The sequence below is a fragment of the Theobroma cacao genome, chromosome 4, assembly GCF_053813885.1.
Source record: "Theobroma cacao isolate CCN51 chromosome 4, ASM5381388v1, whole genome shotgun sequence".
NCBI lineage: Eukaryota > Viridiplantae > Streptophyta > Magnoliopsida > Malvales > Malvaceae > Theobroma > Theobroma cacao.
Window position 1 is genome coordinate 35,536,102 of NC_142642.1, and position 17,687 is coordinate 35,553,788.

The 17,687-nt window shown below is 35.0% G+C and overlaps 2 protein-coding genes across 2 annotated transcripts; one reads left to right on the forward strand and one right to left on the reverse strand.

The window, feature by feature from the left end:
• Positions 1–7,081: 7,081 nt before the first annotated feature.
• Positions 7,082–10,208, forward strand: LOC18602741 (cytochrome b5). The gene is made up of 3 exons (XM_007034325.3): positions 7,082–7,337; positions 9,577–9,643; positions 9,755–10,208. Exons 1-3 carry the CDS (start codon positions 7,251–7,253, stop codon positions 9,997–9,999), a joined length of 399 nt encoding a protein of 132 aa, XP_007034387.1. The 5' UTR covers positions 7,082–7,250; the 3' UTR covers positions 10,000–10,208.
• Positions 10,209–13,554: 3,346 nt separating this feature from the next.
• On the reverse strand, positions 13,555–17,303 carry LOC18602743 (cyclin-dependent kinase inhibitor 5-like). The gene is made up of 3 exons (XM_007034327.3): positions 16,542–17,303; positions 14,212–14,415; positions 13,555–14,093 (listed from the first exon to the last, which is right to left on the reverse strand). The coding sequence occupies exons 1-3, from the start codon at positions 17,060–17,062 to the stop codon at positions 14,024–14,026; spliced, it is 795 nt and encodes a 264-aa protein (XP_007034389.3). The 5' UTR covers positions 17,063–17,303; the 3' UTR covers positions 13,555–14,023.
• Between the last annotated feature and the right edge of the window lie 384 nt (positions 17,304–17,687).

Below are 17,687 nucleotides of genomic sequence, written 5' to 3' on the forward strand. Positions count from 1 at the left end.
ACTCTTTTTCACCCTTCACATCATCCCTTCATGTATGGCATTCACTGTCGGTCTTCCATGATTAGGTAAAGGATTCTCATCAACACTTGAACTGTCTTTTGTGGCAAAATTTAAAAGTCTTGCCTTAATGAGCACTTGGACTTTATGTTTTAAAGCAGTACAATTCTCGGTGGAGTGCCCTTGAATTCCAAAATGGTAATCATAATGTGCATTCGGGTCATACCATTTCGGAAAAAGTGGTCGGAGTGGTTCTAAAGAGGTTCGAGCAAGGAGTCAATTTTCTATGAGTTGTGGCAGCAATGTAGTGTAAGGGACTGGAATAGGATCAAACTTTGGTTTTTCTAGGGTAATTTTAGGTCTTCTTTGACCATGACCAAGATTATTGGTTGAAGCTAACGGTCTTGGTGGTGGAGTTTGTGGAAGAACATTGGTTTGAAACGTTGGTTGCGGGGCAGGTTGGTACACATATGGGTTTTGTGTGATGTTGCCTATGTTCGGATAGAAGGGTTGGTATGGGGGGTACGGGTAATATAGGCTAAAGTTGTGGGCTTGTTGGCTGTCGTGAGCGACTGCTTGCACATCCCCTTCTTTTTTCTTAGGCGTATTTCCTTTTTTTGAGTTGGCAACCTCATGCCCTTCAATTTTTCCACTTTTGATAGCTCCTTTTATTATTTCTCCCGATAAGACCAAATTTGGACAACCCGGCAATGGGGTTCTAGCACCAAGGAGTTGGTGGCTAGAGCCCCATCACGCATGGTGGGTGGGGAAGGGATGGCTGGGCGTATGCCCAGCCATACCTTTCTTATTTTTTTTTCTTTTTTTATTTTTTTTATTTTTTTTTATTTTTTTATATTTTATTTTATTATAATTTAAATTTTTTATTTTTTTTAGGTGTCTACACATAGTTGACCCCAGAAGCTTTCAGTAGGTGTTTCCTTCTCCATTTGAACATCATATGCAGTTTTCACTGAAAATATTCCACTGCTCGTTAATCTCCAATAACCCACATCTTCCTTGACACTTAAAGGGATCAATTTGAACTGCCAGTATTCTCAAGACTATATGATGAGGAAGGATTTGTAAGAATTGGTCGAAATCTCAACCACCATACTCGTTACAATAACTCGCTACAGGAAGTTCAACCTCGTGGTCTGAAATTTCCCTTATTACCAGTTGATAAAGAGGCCCACAATCTAGCCACGAATCTAGCCAAAATTTAGCGTTATGTCCATTGTTGATGATGATTCCTAAACCTTTAGAGAGAACATCTATGCTCTCAAGAATGCTTCGCCATACATGGGAGTCTGAGCTTTTCATTCTAACAGCCATGAAATCTATGCTTTTTAAATACTTCTTGTTGATTAACTCTACCCAGAAACAATCTCTGTTGGCCCAAGTATGCCATCCTAGATTTGCAAGTAAGGCTAAATTCATTTTTCAAGCCTCCCTAACTTGTAAACCTCCTTGTTCTTTTGATAAACAAATCTTGTTCCAGTGAAGTGCATGACATTTGCGTCTTTCACCTACATGTCCCCAAATAAAATTCCTGTTCAAACGATCTATCTCCTGTATCACATACTCATGTAAATAAGTGGTCTGCATCAAGTATGAGACCATAGTACTAGTCACATATTAAACAAGGGAAATACGGCCTGCCATGGAAAGATGTTTATTCTGCCACTTCTCTAATTTGTTTTTTAATCTTACTTAGCAATTCAGAGTAGGTATCACGTGTAATTCTTCCATGTATCATTAGTGTGCCCAGATATTTACCAAGATCCCTGGTTAAAGGAATTCTAACAATACTACTTAGTAGTCTGGCTTTTGACATCCCAACATTTGAAGACACTAGCATCTTCGACTTTTGCAAGCTTATCTTTTGCTTAGAAGCTTCACAAAAATTATCAACTACTCTCATCATAGTTTGGATTTGACATTTAGATGCTACTCTAAAAAACATGATATCATCCGCAAAGTAGACATGTGATAATAGAGGACCAATCTTAGTAAACTTTAATGGTTTCCAGTTTCCCAACCTCACTTCTTGTTCAATTAAATGAGAAAGTTTTTCAAGACATAACATAAAGAGATATGGAGATAGGGGATCACCTTGTCTAATTCCTCTAGATGGATTGCATTCATTAGTCTAATAGCCATTCCAGATGATGGAAAAAGTAGGCGATTCCACAATATATATCACTAGGGAGATCTAAGAAGTGGGCAAATTTCCATTTAATGGTATCATATGCTTTTTCCAAGTCTATCTTGATAGCCAAACCTCATTCTTTTCTTTTCATTATTCGCATCGTATGGATAGCCTCTTGCACAACAATAATATTATCTGTAGCCTGTCTTCCTGGAATAAAACTGCTTTGAGTCCTTCCTATGATCCCATCCAGTAAAGGTCTAATTCTATCCACTAGCACTTTGCTAATGATCTTCATAGGTATTGGGCATAAACTTATTAGCCTGAACTAGGAGAGTTTTTCTAGATTTTCCACTTTAGGAATCAAGGTTATCAAAGTGTGGTTAAGAGCAGCATTAAAAGAACCCGTGGCAAAAACGTTCTGTATAAATTGTTGGATATCTCCTCCTACCCAAGAGCAATTCTTTTGGTAAAAACCTGCTGGAAAACCATCAACACCTGGACTTTTATTTGGCCTCATACTAAAAAGAGCTTCTTTAACATCTTGATCATTGACTGGCTTAGATAACTCACGAATTTGTTATTCATTGAGTCTCCAATTTGGGTAATTAGGTAGAGTTTGAGTGACTCCATCATCAGTGTATAGATTAATATAAAAATCTACTGCCATACGTTGAAGTTCTGCTCTATCATAGCACCAGGACGCATCATCTCTTTGCAATACTGAAATCTTCTTCCTTTGTCGTCTTTTGACTACAGCGTGATAAAACTTGGAATTAACATCACCAAATTTAATCCAATCCATTTTCATCTTCTGTTGCCACATCTGCTCCTCTTGGAATAGTACTAAATTATAATCTTCCACCAAAGATACCTCCAGATTTTGTAGAAAATCATTTGGGCCCTTTTCAAGTTGTTTTTGTATCCCTTTTAGTTTGGATAGCAATCGCCTTTTCCTCTGAAAGATATCACCAAAAACTTCATACTTCCATTTAGTCAACTCCAGTAGCCAGATTATTCAAGGTTTCCATCATATTGTGTCCATCAGTGGACCACTTCCTTCTTAAAAACTCTTTAAAATTTGGATGTAACATCCAAGAGTTCTCAAATCTAAACCTTTTATTATTTGAGTCATTAAAAGTCGATCCTTGGCATCGAATCAACAGTGGATGATGGTCTGAGTGAGTGCGAGGGAGAGTTAATGCTTGTGCTGTAAGGAATAAGTCATGCCATTCTACGTTAACTATTGCTCGATCTAATCTCACCTTAGTAAAAGCCGCCCCGCCTCTTTTATTCCACCAAGTAAAGGTTGGACCCGATGTTTCAAGGGTTGAGAGATTACAGTAACTTAAGCAGTCCATCATTTGAATACAAAGATTAGGAATCATACTTCTATTACCCATTTTCTCTTCTAGCAGCATAACTTGATTAAATCCCCACAAAACAACTAAGGCAGGCTATGTATATTAATAGCTAAGCAAAGATATTGCCATAATTTGCTTCTTTCTTTAGACTTTGGACTACCATATACAGTAGTTAATAACCAATTCGTATTCGAACCACTTATCATTGCATGCACCAGTTGAGACGAGTGTGCAAGAATTTCCAACTCAACCAAATTACTGTCCCATAAGATCCATATGCCACCAAAAAAACCTGCCACTTCTACTCGGAAGAAATTGGGTAAACCAATACGTCTGCAAACATTATTAGCTTTAACATCTGCAATTCTTGGCTCGATAATAATTACAATATGCAGTTTGTGCAAACGAATCAAATTTCTGACATTTCTAACTGCTCTCCTTGAAGCTATGCCTCTGATATTCCAACTTAAGATATTCAACATAAATTAAAAAATAGGTATAGGGTAATCATTCCATTAGATAACATAGAGTTTCCAGCAAATTAAATCTGCATGCTATCCACCCCAACCAAATTAGTATCCATGGCAATTTCGTTATGAGTATCTAATCCTTCCTTTAAACCCTCGTCCACCATCAAATCAACATCTTTTTCTCGTGCCATTCCATTTCTCCCAACATCTACGCCTTTGTCCCTTCCTTTGTTATCTTGTGAAGGAAAGACAATCTAATCAAATTTAACAGATTGCAGTATCTGATTCGAACGGTCTCCTTCCTTTGTTGCAAGGGAATTATCATCTTTATGTATCCCATGAAAATCGTTTGGTAGAGACAATATTTCCAATCTCTGGCCTTCATTTTTTTTTTCGGTATGATATGAAGAAATTGATTTAGCTCCCTTGTTAACATTTGAAGAAACAAACTTATTTGGGACTCGAACAAGGCCTTTTCCCTCTGTTGAGGTATTATCACGATTGGACACATTAGCAGTCTCTTGAAGGCTTTTTTTTAGTATTTCTTTTTCTGTCTCCAAAGTTCAATAGGTGCTCGTTTTAATGATAGTAGGTTTCGGCATTTGCTGTTCATTTGTCTCTAGAATGACTTCCATTTCCTCCTGATTTTCTTCATCTTCTTCAAAGATAGAAAAGCGAGAGCCCCTCCTTGCCCCTATCTTAACATACTTAATAATTTTAAAGTTACCTTGTTTGTATAAGTTTTATAAAATACTCGCTTGAATTTTCTTTCTTTTTTTTTTAATCTTGAAACGTTTTTATTCCACGATTAGGCCCTTCACTTTGTTCAAATTTATCCTCCTAATTTTACTTTTGTTTTTTAATTAATTAATTTAAAGTATGTTGAAGGATAAAAAAGAAGGCTAACAATGAATACATTTTTTTAATTCTATAAAAAATTTAATACCCTCTTCTTCCTAAACATCCTCACATGTAACAAATAATAAAAGAAAAACTTTTTAATTATAATCTCTTTATTTATTTTACTTAAATTTTAATAAATATTTTTGTTAATAAAAATGAGTTTTCTAAATTTAAAATAATTATAATTTGAAAAATTATAGTAATTATTGTATTTTATTTGAGTACTAATTTAATTCAACTCGATTTAAGTTCTAACACTTACAAAACAAGATCAAGCAGCAAAAATATGCACTTTAAAATTGATTAGAGTTATAGGTGATGACTTTAAGATGATTGTTTAGATACATTATAATATATCAGTACGTAACATCATCATCAATACTTACACGTATCCTAACATAATTAAGGCATAATACTAAAAAAAATCCCTTAAACTATTTAATAAAATTTAAACAAATTTTTATTCTTTTATTTCCTTTAATCAAGTCTATATACTTTTATTTTAAGTTAAAATAAATCTTTATAATTAATTATTAATTAATTCTCATTAATTAAAATGTCACTTGTAATTTTATATCCACATGGTACTAATATGGATAATAAAAATGTCACATACTTATGTTATTATGTCATATTAACATATCATATTATCATCAATTATGACATATCAGTATGTCACATCATCATTAATATTACGTTAATATCATATGATCTAAAATGACAAATAACATTTTAGTTAAGTCAATTATTAATCATAAAAGGCTTATTTGACTCCAAATAAAAAATAAATATTTTATTAAAGGTAATAAAATTATAAAAACTTATTTAAATTTTGTTGAATAGTTTAGGAGTTTTCTTAGATATTATATCCATAATTAATATGTTTTTGTTTGTATTATTGCTTACAAGTTTATAAAATATTTGCTACAACTTTCTTTTATTTATTTTTTGTTTTTTACAAAATTTTTGCTTCACATTAGGTTGATGTGATTTGAATTTTCTATTTGTAACGAAACAAAGAGCAACCTAAATTGAAACTTTATGTTATTAATTAATCAATAATCAACTCAACAAAAGTCAAAGTTTTAGATTTCTGTTTATCGATAGAGTACGGAGCCCAAGTATGGCCTGAAACAAATGAGGCTTACAGGCCTGGGTGATGGGCTTCCTGGCCCATATCTACACGTTCACTTAAAGCTAAACAGAAGAGGGGACAAAAGTTTAGTTGGCAAGTAACTCTAAAAACGATATTCTTCAACATCATGTTACCTAAGAACATAACCATATCTCTGAGAATTTAACATATGTAGTGCGGTCCAAATATTAATTGATTGGCCCTAACTATAGATTTTCGGCTACTTGCCCTTCTTTTGCCTAATTTTTTTTTCTACATTAAGCTACTTATTATAGTTGAATTATATATATTTATCCGACTCCTTTTTCTACCGCTTATCATCTTAAAATTTAGTTACATTTTCTTATCAAATAAAGCACATATTAGTATTATTATCAACTATTATATCTATATGTATAAGAGAAAAAAAATTGCTTCAAATTAGTTTAAGACCCGTTTAGTTTATTATATCTATATGTGTAAAATAAACGTTCCTATTCAAAAATTAAAACTAAACACATAACTGTCATAAATAACAAAATGATGAATAATTTTACTAATATTACGTGAAAGAGTTATAACTTATATGTCAATAAATATAACAATTTACTTATTTTAAGTAAACAATAAATATTGAAAATAACGATTAAACAGAGACTAATTAAAAAAAACCTACTCCCCACCTTATTAATTAAAAATAACCAATAAAAATAATTCTAGGGTGCCATAAAAAAACCTTATTAATTAAAAATAGAAATCCAAAAAAAAAGAAATTATAAATAGAAAGTGAATTAAAAGAGAACAAAGGAACTAACTCATCTACCAAACAATTCCCTCACGATATGAATTACCTACCAAAGGCGGCCATCTAAATATCTAAAGTCCCACCCAACTACCTACCAAACCAAACTCAATGGAAATGACTTCTCCCCTCTCCTTCTTCTCCCACATTTATTACACTTCTCTCTCTTTAGTCTTAACCAATTCAACTAAGCTATTAGTACTAGTATACATGAAACAGTAGACAGCCTTCTTGGGTAGTTGGTTAGCCCACAGATAAATCTCTTTACATCATCCCCTTTCCAACCCAAAAGAAAAAGGAACCATCTTTCTATCCCTCTTTCACGGTTCTTTACTTCTTTGTTTATTAGCATATATCTTGTCCTTTGCTTAAGTACAAACTTCAGTTATTGAAAGAGAAAGAGAGAGAGACAGAGACAGAGAAAGCTTAAACGGAAGCAAAGTAAAGCAAAATGGGTGGCGATGGAAAGTTGTTCACTTTGGCTCAAGTATCTGAGCACAACACCCCCAAAGACTGCTGGCTCATCATCAATGGCAAGGTCATCTTTTTTTTTTTCTCCTTATTATGATGGCTTGATATGTTTGTTTAATGTCAAAGTTGAGGACTTTGCATGTTTCTGACATGTTGGTACTTTCAAGCTTGCATTTTTATATGTTTCATTTGCTGGTTTTGAATTGATCTATGAACTATGGACCCATTTAAGAATTGCAGTTTCTGAATATGGTTCAACTGATTAGTGGTTCGAATTTATGTCCTAGCACTTGCTGTCTTATGGTGCCTTTTGTGTGTGTGTTCTTTTTTTGGAGTTTAATCTACTGATCCATATGAGATTTAAATTGTTTTTCATGTGATTGAACTAAGCTGTTTTGTTTACATCTTTTACCCAGCTTGAAACATTGATTTGCATGTTTGAAGTTATATGTATATTCATATTCAAATTAGATCCTTACTCTCATAAGTTATGATGCAAAGGGGTCACTGTTGTGCTTTATCCGTGGAGTGGTGACAGTTATCATTTTGAGAAATTTTAGAATACCAAGAATTTGGATTGAAATTTTATCAGTGTCCTTCTCTAGATATGGGACAGCAAGACTTGAAAACTTTTTGGAAGAGGACTTGTAGTTGTTACTAACCTTCCTTAGATGGCTAATTTAATTCTCTATTATCTTCAGTATAGAGGGCGTGGGGGTGGTTGTAGATAACTTCTAGAGCTGACTAGGAAGAGCTATCAAACTTTGAGCCTTTGTGTGGTTGTGTCTGACATTTAGATCTGAAGCTGCAATTATGCCATTGTTGGTCTAGCTTTTTAAAAATATACCAAATATTAAAAGAAAGAGTTCTCAGGTTTAACTTTAAGAGATAGATACTTAGAGAATGCAGCTTTAGTTGGATGCAGTTTAACTTAAGATTTTGGAAATATTTAAATTTTTTAATGATTTATTTTAGGATTCATGATGAAGAAGTTACATCTTCTGTTAGTTGTCATAGCTCCACTATATTGTTCACATAGTTTCTGAGGGGACTTATGAAATGCATACTCAGATCCACTGGAGGTCTATGTTAGGTTGGGTAGCTAATGAGATTTTTTGTAAAAACCTACTGGAAGCTTGAGTGCTTAAGCTCCTTGAAGTTATCTGATTAAATGGGGGACTTTTCTTCATTTTGGGATATGCTGCCTTTGTGATATTTTTGTTTTAATTTTCAAAGGACATAATTGGGCAAAACTTTTATAAATTTCATGGATAATGGGCCTTGTAGGTTGATTGAATAGGAAAACTCTGTTTCCATTTCCATTTTATTACATGTTGACCTTTTGCTTCTTCATATGCCTGGTGATTTTGACTATGCCCATATTCAGTTCCCGCGCCTCTCCCACAAGAGTGAATGGCTTGCTGTAATCTATTTATATGAAAATACAAGTTAAATGTCTAAAATCAAATGCGTTTATTTTTCCAGTCCTAGTTCTTTAATTACGAAACATACCAATCCAAAAGAAGCCTAATTTTAGAGTCCTTTCTACTTTTGAACCAACAATAAAATAAAGGGACTACTATTAATAGGAGCCTCAAGATTTATCTTGTGATAATTGTTTGGATAATTCTAGAAATATTCATTGATTTTTGTTTATATTTGTGAAAAATTGGACTTCCTCAGAAAGCACGCATCTACCCTAGCTCAACTATGTTCTTTTGCTGCTTCAGAAGGACCAAAGAATATACAAGTTGAAGTACTCTCTTATGTCTCTTAATAGCTTCATATTTAAACATTATAATATAAATAGAATAAAGAGCAGAATCAAGGTTAAATTGAAGCTTATTATATGATCAAAGAAAAAAAACCAGTGAGAAATGAACAGGCTGGTATGCTGAGTGCTCTAGTTGCAGGAGAAATCATAAAAATTCAGTGTAAAAACCCATAAGTCTGTGCTGGTGATTTTGCTTTTGTGGTTGTTCTCTCTTTTGTATTTGGGTCACTCCATGATTTCTTCAATGGCTTTGTTACTTCATGCAAACTTCTATGTATTTGCTTTTATGATTGTGAACTTGAGCAGGAATTTATCAATGTTATTAGAAACAAGACTGCTTATATGCTGCTATCAAAGATAAATTTAATCACAGAAGTGACAAACTTCCATACTTGTGTTTTTCTGAACATTAGCATCATAATTTGTTAATAATAGATTGCAGGTTATGTTTTTGAAAATTTTGAAGAGCACAATTTCTACAAATTATGTAATTCTTACTTCGTTTTGGTGCCTGTCTCATTTCTTGAAACAGGTTTATGATGTGACAAAATTTTTGGAAGACCACCCTGGTGGTGATGAAGTTCTATTGTCAGCAACAGGTACAAACTTGGAGTCTAATTTTTATAATGCTTTCTTTGTAGTTTCTATTCTGCTTCTTAACATGTATACTGCTAAGAAGTTGACATGGTGTTAATATGTATATTATGCAGGGAAGGATGCCACTGATGATTTTGAGGATGTGGGCCACAGTGATAGTGCCAGAGACATGATGGATCAATACTATGTTGGAGAGATTGATGTCTCAACTATCCCCAAGAAGACCAAGTATAAGCCTCCTAAACAGCCTCACTATAATCAGGACAAGACATCTGAGTTCATCATTAAGCTCCTTCAATTCTTAGTTCCGCTTGCCATCTTGGGTTTGGCCGTTGGTATCCGCATCTATACCAAATAATCTTAAAAGTCCAGATTGTGTTCTGATGACAGAAAACTTGTGGTTTCATTTATGCTAATCATTGAAGACTGTTTGTCCTCTCCCTAGGTTGTTGTTATTGTTGTTGCAACTGGTAGTGTAGTGGAGTGACTGGAGTCTATGATTGCCAAGATAATTCAACAATTTACTTTTATTGAATGCAGAACTGAAAAAAGTATAATTGGAGATCATGAGAAGCCTCAAGTAACCGTAATCGGGTGCCGGTAACATGCTCTTAAAATCAAGGTGTATGGAAACCTGCATTTCTGTTACCCTGATTTTGAAGCAACATGGTCACAGTAGATAAGATTTGTAGGGTATGACTTGTTTAACTTAATGAACTTACTGCTTCTTAGGGATCTCCCAATATAAGCCTCTTTGCAAATATAGGATTATGGAGTGTTTAGTTGCGTTGCCTTGTCGTCTACAAATAGGTATGAATGAGGGTCCATAAAAAACAGACTGCAGGCTCCTATGGTGAATTTCAATCTCTAACACATAGCTAGTAAGATTGTCATTCCCCTTTTCTGGGGAAAAAGAAGGAGAAAAAGTTATATCCTCTTTTGAAAAACCAGGCAAAATAGACCAACTCTGTCTCTCATCCAGGGGAAGACATTGTACTCACTCACCAGAAGAGACATAGAAAGGGAAAAGTTAAGCCCTGTCGTTAATCTAGGACAAAGAAAGATGGTAAGAGTAATGAGTCCCTCTAGGTATTTTGTCATGTCGTTGGAATTATTAGACAGCTATGCTGGAGAAAAGTTGAAAACTGGACCAAAGAAAAGGGAAAGTTGGAAGCCTACTTGAGAGCTGAGAGTGGTCATGGGCCCCATGACATGCTAGACTCAAAACCTTTTTGGACTAATAGAAAGGGCCCCAGCCACAGGTCAAAAAACCCATGGGCCATGCATCTGCTTGCTTTGCTTCAGCCCTATCCTACAATTATTATAAATGCCACGTTCAATCATCTAATATAAAAAAAAAACAACATTTTGGGTAGACAAAGGTAATTCTTGTTAATATTAATATTTTTAAGTGAATTGTGTGTCTCTTGTGTAGCACTGAGTTTAATATTAGTGGCAAGTAAAAGGCAGATTGAAGTGGGGGAGGGGGATTCAAATTCAAATCGAGGAATGGATTTCGTCTGTTTCTGTAATTTGCTGATTGACAGAGAACTTTTTCACTTGAATGTGGTCCTTGGGGGAAAACAGGGATCTAAAGATTCCAAACCCAAGAATATGCTGAGGAAGGCAGCTTATTGCTTTTGTTGCCCAGTGATCCAAGTATCTAACCATTGTTGCAAGGCTTAAAAACTTTTGTGTATTTGTGGGGCTTCCCCCCAAAGAATCCATAACAAAAGGAAAAATCAAAGTAAACTAGCCTGGAATTTGAGGCTTCGAGATTGTTCAAATGCCCTTGAGAAAATATTCTTCTTTGATGGAAAACTGTAAAACATGCTCAAATCAGTTTCCGGACAGATTCCTCCTGGTATCTCGAGGTTTTTACTCTGATAAAACTGTTTTCACTTTTGGCCACACCAAGGGCATATTGTTTCAAGGGGAGTTCCAACATTCTAAATTATTGAATCTGATAACAGAAGACATGAATATGTATAGAAGCCAAAGGAATAGCCTTGAGCTGCTTTATTTTATCTCCTTTTGACACTGCAAATGGTTCTGTCAAATTGGCGTTCTTTTATCTTTGTAATTTTCAGCAGATCACCCCCATATCTTCACATTCTCAACTTCATCCACTAAAAAATTTTTCTTCTTTTTCTGTTCTGTTGGAATAAAATCAGAAAGAATCTTGGCCCTGCCCGAAGTATGGTAATCATCCAAACAAGCTCACTAGAAGACAAGTTCAAGGCAAATGGGATCAAATTAATCCAAGTATGTGTGATCAGTTTGCCAATAGCTAAACAGATCTCATTCTCTCTCACTTTCCCCCTTCCAAACCCTGTATTAAATTTATCTTCTTTCTTACTCTTTTTTTTTTATTTTATCTTAATTTTGTCTGCATCAGATAGATGTCATAATGAGTGCAGAAAGTTTTTGAGGACCACTTTTTGTGAAAATGGCAGGGTTCCGATTGCACATGCAATATCTTTGTATTTAATTGGGCAGAGGCTTCACGAAAGCTACCTTCAATTCCTTTGTAAGCCCAAAGAGACAGTGCTGAGTTTTTTGGTACTGTTTAACAGTTAAAAGCAGCATGCAAGTGTCCAGAAACAACATGAGTCACCCCCAGGCCTCTCCCAAGAACAGTAAAGATCCAAAATCCTTCACAAAATTGGTCAACTTGTCTCTCCCCGTTCAGCCAGAAGCATCACCACCACAACTTCTTTTGGCGAGCAGAGGTGGGGGCCATTGTGAGGGTTATGGAAGTACCATTTCTACCCTTGTCTGCAGGAACTTTGGGGGCGCCCTTTTCCTCATTTTCCCACGGTGTGACCTCATTGAATTTGGATACAGTCAAAGGCATATCAACATGCGGGAGGCAGTTCCCTTGTAATGGTCTTCCACTGGTAAAACAGACAATCAATGGCCAGTAGAAAGTTTTGATGAAAGCCCCTACTCACAGATTTTGAAACACAATGAAAAAATAAAAGTTTCGTTGGAAATTGAAGATTCCTCAGTTTCATCCAATGGCAATAGAGCAACACCCACCTCCACTATAACCACCAGGTACCATCATTTTTCCAATCAAAACTCCTTATCATTAGTGGGGTGAAACAAGATTCCATCAGATAACATGCGATGAGGAAAGACTTGCACCATTTTGGACTGAAAGGGAGGAGCTTTCACATTGCTTAATCCGACGACTTAGCTAGGGCATCTGGCATTCCAATTTGTGAAAATTATCTAGCGGAGAAGAAGAAAAGAAAAAGGAAAGGAACTTCTCTACCAAACTTATGTATTACAGGCATGTCCAATTAAATACCAAAGGCAAGAAAATGTGAAGTTCCTAGTTTTGTCATGAAAGACACCGGTTACTTTTTCCCCCATCAAGTCCATTTTCCCTTAAAGCTGAAAATATTTAATGTTTACCAGGTGCATTCTGCAAAGTGCTGAGCCAATATAAAATGGCTTTCCACTAAGTATGGAAAAGCATAGCAATTGAGAAAAAAAGACTTCTTGGTACCCCTTTCAATCATGTAATCCTCATCCTCCATTTCAGCATCTTTAACCCTAAAGAGGTTTACATTTCTCCCACAGAAGTGAGTTGCAGAGAAGTTAAAAAGTGCAGTGTGGACATGCTAGAGAAGACAAGATTCTTCCAATAGATTGCCACCAAGAAAAGGGACCCCACCACTATCTCCAAAAACCACCAACCATCTTCACATGAGGTTAAAAGCATAGCAGTCGGTCATGACTCAAATGTAACAAACAATATCGTCTCAGATCATAGTGATGGACCGCATTATTATCATCTTTAAGTTCATGAAATGATCAAAGTTCCATTGTCTCACATGGAGATAAAAAAGGCCAAAACTCAACTGTGAGGATCATAGTAGATGATAGAGGAAAAGACAAAATATAAGAGGAGGAAAGGGATCATGTTTATTCCATAAGAGTTTTTCGAAGTTCCATCAGTACAAGTATAGACAAACAAGGGGAGGAAAATACAGTACAAAAGAAAAAAAGAAAAGAAAATCTAGTAAATTCTGTACCAGATCAACTGACCTAATTGACTGACCCTGAAGTCCCTAAACTCTAACCTACTCCTCCTTTCCCTTCCCTTCTCAGATGATCTGTTAGACAAAGGACTTTGATTTGTATTTGTTGTGTAACTCGTTACCTCTGTTATGTTACAGACCATTAGTCTACACAATTCTTTTAACAGTCCTACTTCTTTCTTTACAAGTAAAATAAGGGTGATGGAAAATGGAAATAACACCACCACCATTACAACTAAAGGCTAATTCCTGCTAGCTGAAAAAACCTAACTTTAAAGATCAACTGAGAATTTGGCAGGAAAATAAGTCCTGATGGAACACTAATATCGTCTAGGGGTCCACTTTCTCCCATTCATAACGTCCTGGGAGTGGCTTATCATTCACTGGATCAAAGTTGTACCTGCAAATAACCCCACATCTTCCATCAGATTCCAACCCCAATAATACTACCAAGGAGCAATGCAAAAATTTCAAACAATCAGAAACGTGAGAAGCAGGGTGAAATAAATATAGTATACTTCTCAATGAATTGTCTTTGCTGCTCTTCTTCTGCAACGGCAAAGAACTCATCCATTTCTTGAGCTGTTGGGATGTGTCGCCGCGTTGAATTCTGTACTCTTTGGTTAGTCTCTGCAGAGCTGGTAGGCCTAGTAGTAGAACCAGGGGTTCTTATACTCTCTGGGTCCCTTATCAAGCTGCAAGGAGTTGATTCCCTAGCGCTCCTGCACAGAACAATAGCTATTAGTTAATGAAAAGTAACAAAATCAAAAGGCGAACACTCAATTCTAGGAAGCCGGTAAAAACATTAACTATTCTTTTCCCTGCTTTACATCTACCCCCCAAACATTACATGGAGAACCAGAACGTACCAATCATTTGAAGAATAACAACTGAAAGTGCTAAAAGAATAAGGGTTTCTCAGTGTACAATAAAAAAGAAGTGACTCTTTTTATCAACGTTCAAGCAAAAAGGCTCTGCAATTCTGGGGGGAAATAAATGATGGATAAAAGCCGATGTTTCCATTTTGTTTTTGATCCTGCTTCCACTTTGACATGCTTCAATCACCAATATTTCAGCAGAAAAGACTTCATAAATCCAAAGAGTTTAACATACACTCTAAAATCACAAAAACCTGTTCTACAATAATTTCTGCAAGGACAAACTGAGATGACAGAGACCTTTTTCTCCCTTAATTCTTTTCTCTTTTTATTTTTTTGGCCGCCCGGGGGCGGGGGGGGGGGGGGGGGGGGGGGGGGGGGGGGTGTTTAATGAACAGAGATAAAATTCATCACAGAAATTTGGCTTAACCAAGCAGATAGTAAAAAAAAAACAAAAAAAAGGAACAAAAATCAGACAATACCAAGCAAAGAGCAATAAAGTATACATATAAATCAATAAAGCCATATTTTCTGATTATTAGAATCTCCTGGAAATCAGATTTTCATCCATTAACTAAATAAGCTCAAAGCATGGAATCAGAGAGCAAATTAGAACCGTATCTTCCAAAGAGATAAGCTCAATCAGCACAATAATCCCCAAGAAAAAGAAATCAAACGCAAAAATGGTTTTGTAAATTTTAATCTTGAAACAGTCACAGCATCAACCACAATGAAAACAACAAAATGTTTTGTTTCTTTCCATTAGAATAATGTAGCAGCATACATGCCTAAAATTACCTAAACAAAAGAACCTACTGTAGGATATATTTTATTTAGATGACCACATAATTAGACAAACCCAAGTTTTAGAAGCATATGAAGTCACCAAAATTTAAAGGAAAAAAGCATAAGCAAAAATCAATTATATTAACAAAACAAAAAAGTTGTGAATGACAAGGGAATGGCTGGTAATGATATGGTTTAATTTCAGAAACAATGGTTTCTGTCATAACACAGCTGCTTGCTACCACCAAAAAGAAAAGATCAAAATTCAGAAGTAACAAAACTGTAAGAATCAATAATAGCCAACTTTTGCTTGTGACAAAAAAAAGGACATCAGCTGACAGATTTAATTTCTCTGCAGGGAAAGACTACAGGAACAGATGAAGAGTAAAATTGCATCGTTTCAATCAAAAAAAGCACCTCTCAGCAATTGATTCACGAGAATTTCATTTCATAAAGATAATTCTAAAACTTTCCCAGCACAAAAGCACTGCAGAAACTTTCCTAGCAGAAAAACACTGCAACGACTAAGAAAATTTAGAACCCAAAGGAGAAAATGGGTTTTCTTAATTGTGAAAGTTCAATCAGCCTCATTTAAAAAAAAAAAAGAAAAACCATAGCAGAACTCTATTTCAAGCGGGGAAGTAATCCCTTCATTCAACCAAAAGGAAATATAGAAATCATGTAAAAATATGAGGGTGACAGAGGAATTAAGGGTGGTTATTGTTTTTTCCTGTTTTGGCTGGTGAATCGAAGGGCTCAAGACATTAAGAAAAAAAATAGATGCACGATTTAATAAAAATACATAAAATAAATACCCAAATATTTAACACTTCCTCAAGACACCAAATAAGACTCAGGAGCTCAGTTGAAGTAAAGGTAAAAAGGACAGAAAAAGTTGAAATTTTTCAATGTATTTCATATCAAAATTTTCTAATATCTCCATATAAAATATCAACAACCACAATAATTTTTCTTTTAAAAAAAAAAAACCATCTTGTGTCCCATATATTAAAAAGAACAAGAGAGGAGGGAAAAAGATTTAAATCAGATTTTAAAAGAAAAAAACCCAAATTATAATCAATTAAAATTAAAGCTCCAATCCACAAAAAGAATCTAAATAACCCCTATGACGAACTTCCACTACAAAAAAAAAAAGAATCTTTTGAAAGAAAAGAAAAACCAACCTTTCTCTGGCTTCAATGTCCAAAACATTTTCGCCAAAGGAAGCTTCAACACCACCAAAATCCTTACTCTCATTATTATTATTGTTACTACAGTTATTAGTATTATCATTTCCATTATTCTCTTGCACAATTTCTTCCCTTCCAATTTCGCCCTCCTTTTTCTTTTCCGCGGCCGAACCCGACCCGCTACCCACCCGAACTCGAGAATTAGAATTGGGGTTAGGGTTTTGCCCACAGCTCTCCTTCTTACTCCCCTGTTGCTGTTGCTGCTGCTTCTGCCTCTTCGAATCATGGTGGTGCACCATAATCGGCGGCTTCTCTAACCGCCGACTCCGCAGCTGGAGATACGAGCCGTCTTCGGTAACCGGAGCCGTAGCCACCGTAGCCGGAGAAGTCGAGGATTTCTGTAGCCGTTGAAGGGCGAGGGTTTTGGCTCGGGTTCGAACCCCAAGCGAAGATTGCGAGACTTCCATTACGGCAACTTCCCCTGCCGTTTTGGCCTTCCTAATGTACTTACCCATTTGCGTTTGAACTTGTAAGGGTTTTGGGTTTTGGAAGAAAGAAGCTTAAGCTCTCATGAGAGAGAGAGAAAGAGAGAGGGAAATGAGAGGAAAAGAAAGAAAAGAAAAAGAAAAAAAAAAGAGAGAAATTGGGTTAGCAGTTGTTTGTTAAAGAGAGGAAGAGAGAGAGAAAGAGAAAGAAACGAAAAATAGTAGGGTTGGGGATGGATGGGAAGATTTTCAGGTGGCTAGGATTATTTACTGCTTCGCTGTACTTTCAATTTCTCTTTCCATATATATATCGTGATATTTCTACATTTTTTGTATTAGTACAACTTACAAAATCATTTTCTTTTTCTTTTTAAATTATAAGATAAATCCTTCTTACTACCTTAATTATATATTTAATAAATAAAAACATGATTTTTTCATAAAATTATAAAATAAATCTTTCTTTTTATATTAATTATTCATTCAATAAATAAAAATATAAAAAATTAATTAAAAATTATTACATCAAAAAATACCTACTTGTTAGTTTTCATCAAAATCATTTTTTATTGTATAAACTCGGTAATAATTTAAATTTACTTAATTTACTTCTATATATGAAAAAAATTCACAACCTCTTTCTATTTAAATCATT

What these genes read in the sequence shown, in the direction of transcription:
- LOC18602741 (XM_007034325.3), top strand. Translation starts at nt 7,251, where the DNA reads ATGGGTGGCGATGGAAAGTTGTTCACTTTGGCTCAAGTATCTGAGCAC. An exon ending in GGCTCATCATCAATGGCAAG is followed by an intron (nt 7,338 to 9,576) that starts GTCATCTTTTTT and finishes TTCTTGAAACAG; the next exon opens with GTTTATGATGTGACAAAATT. An exon ending in AGTTCTATTGTCAGCAACAG is followed by an intron (nt 9,644 to 9,754) that starts GTACAAACTTGG and finishes TATATTATGCAG; the next exon opens with GGAAGGATGCCACTGATGAT.
- LOC18602743 (XM_007034327.3), bottom strand. Translation starts at nt 17,062, where the DNA reads ATGGGTAAGTACATTAGGAAGGCCAAAACGGCAGGGGAAGTTGCCGTA. An exon ending in GACATTGAAGCCAGAGAAAG is followed by an intron (nt 14,416 to 16,541) that starts GTTGGTTTTTCT and finishes TGTTCTGTGCAG; the next exon opens with GAGCGCTAGGGAATCAACTC. An exon ending in CAAAGACAATTCATTGAGAA is followed by an intron (nt 14,094 to 14,211) that starts GTATACTATATT and finishes GGTTATTTGCAG; the next exon opens with GTACAACTTTGATCCAGTGA.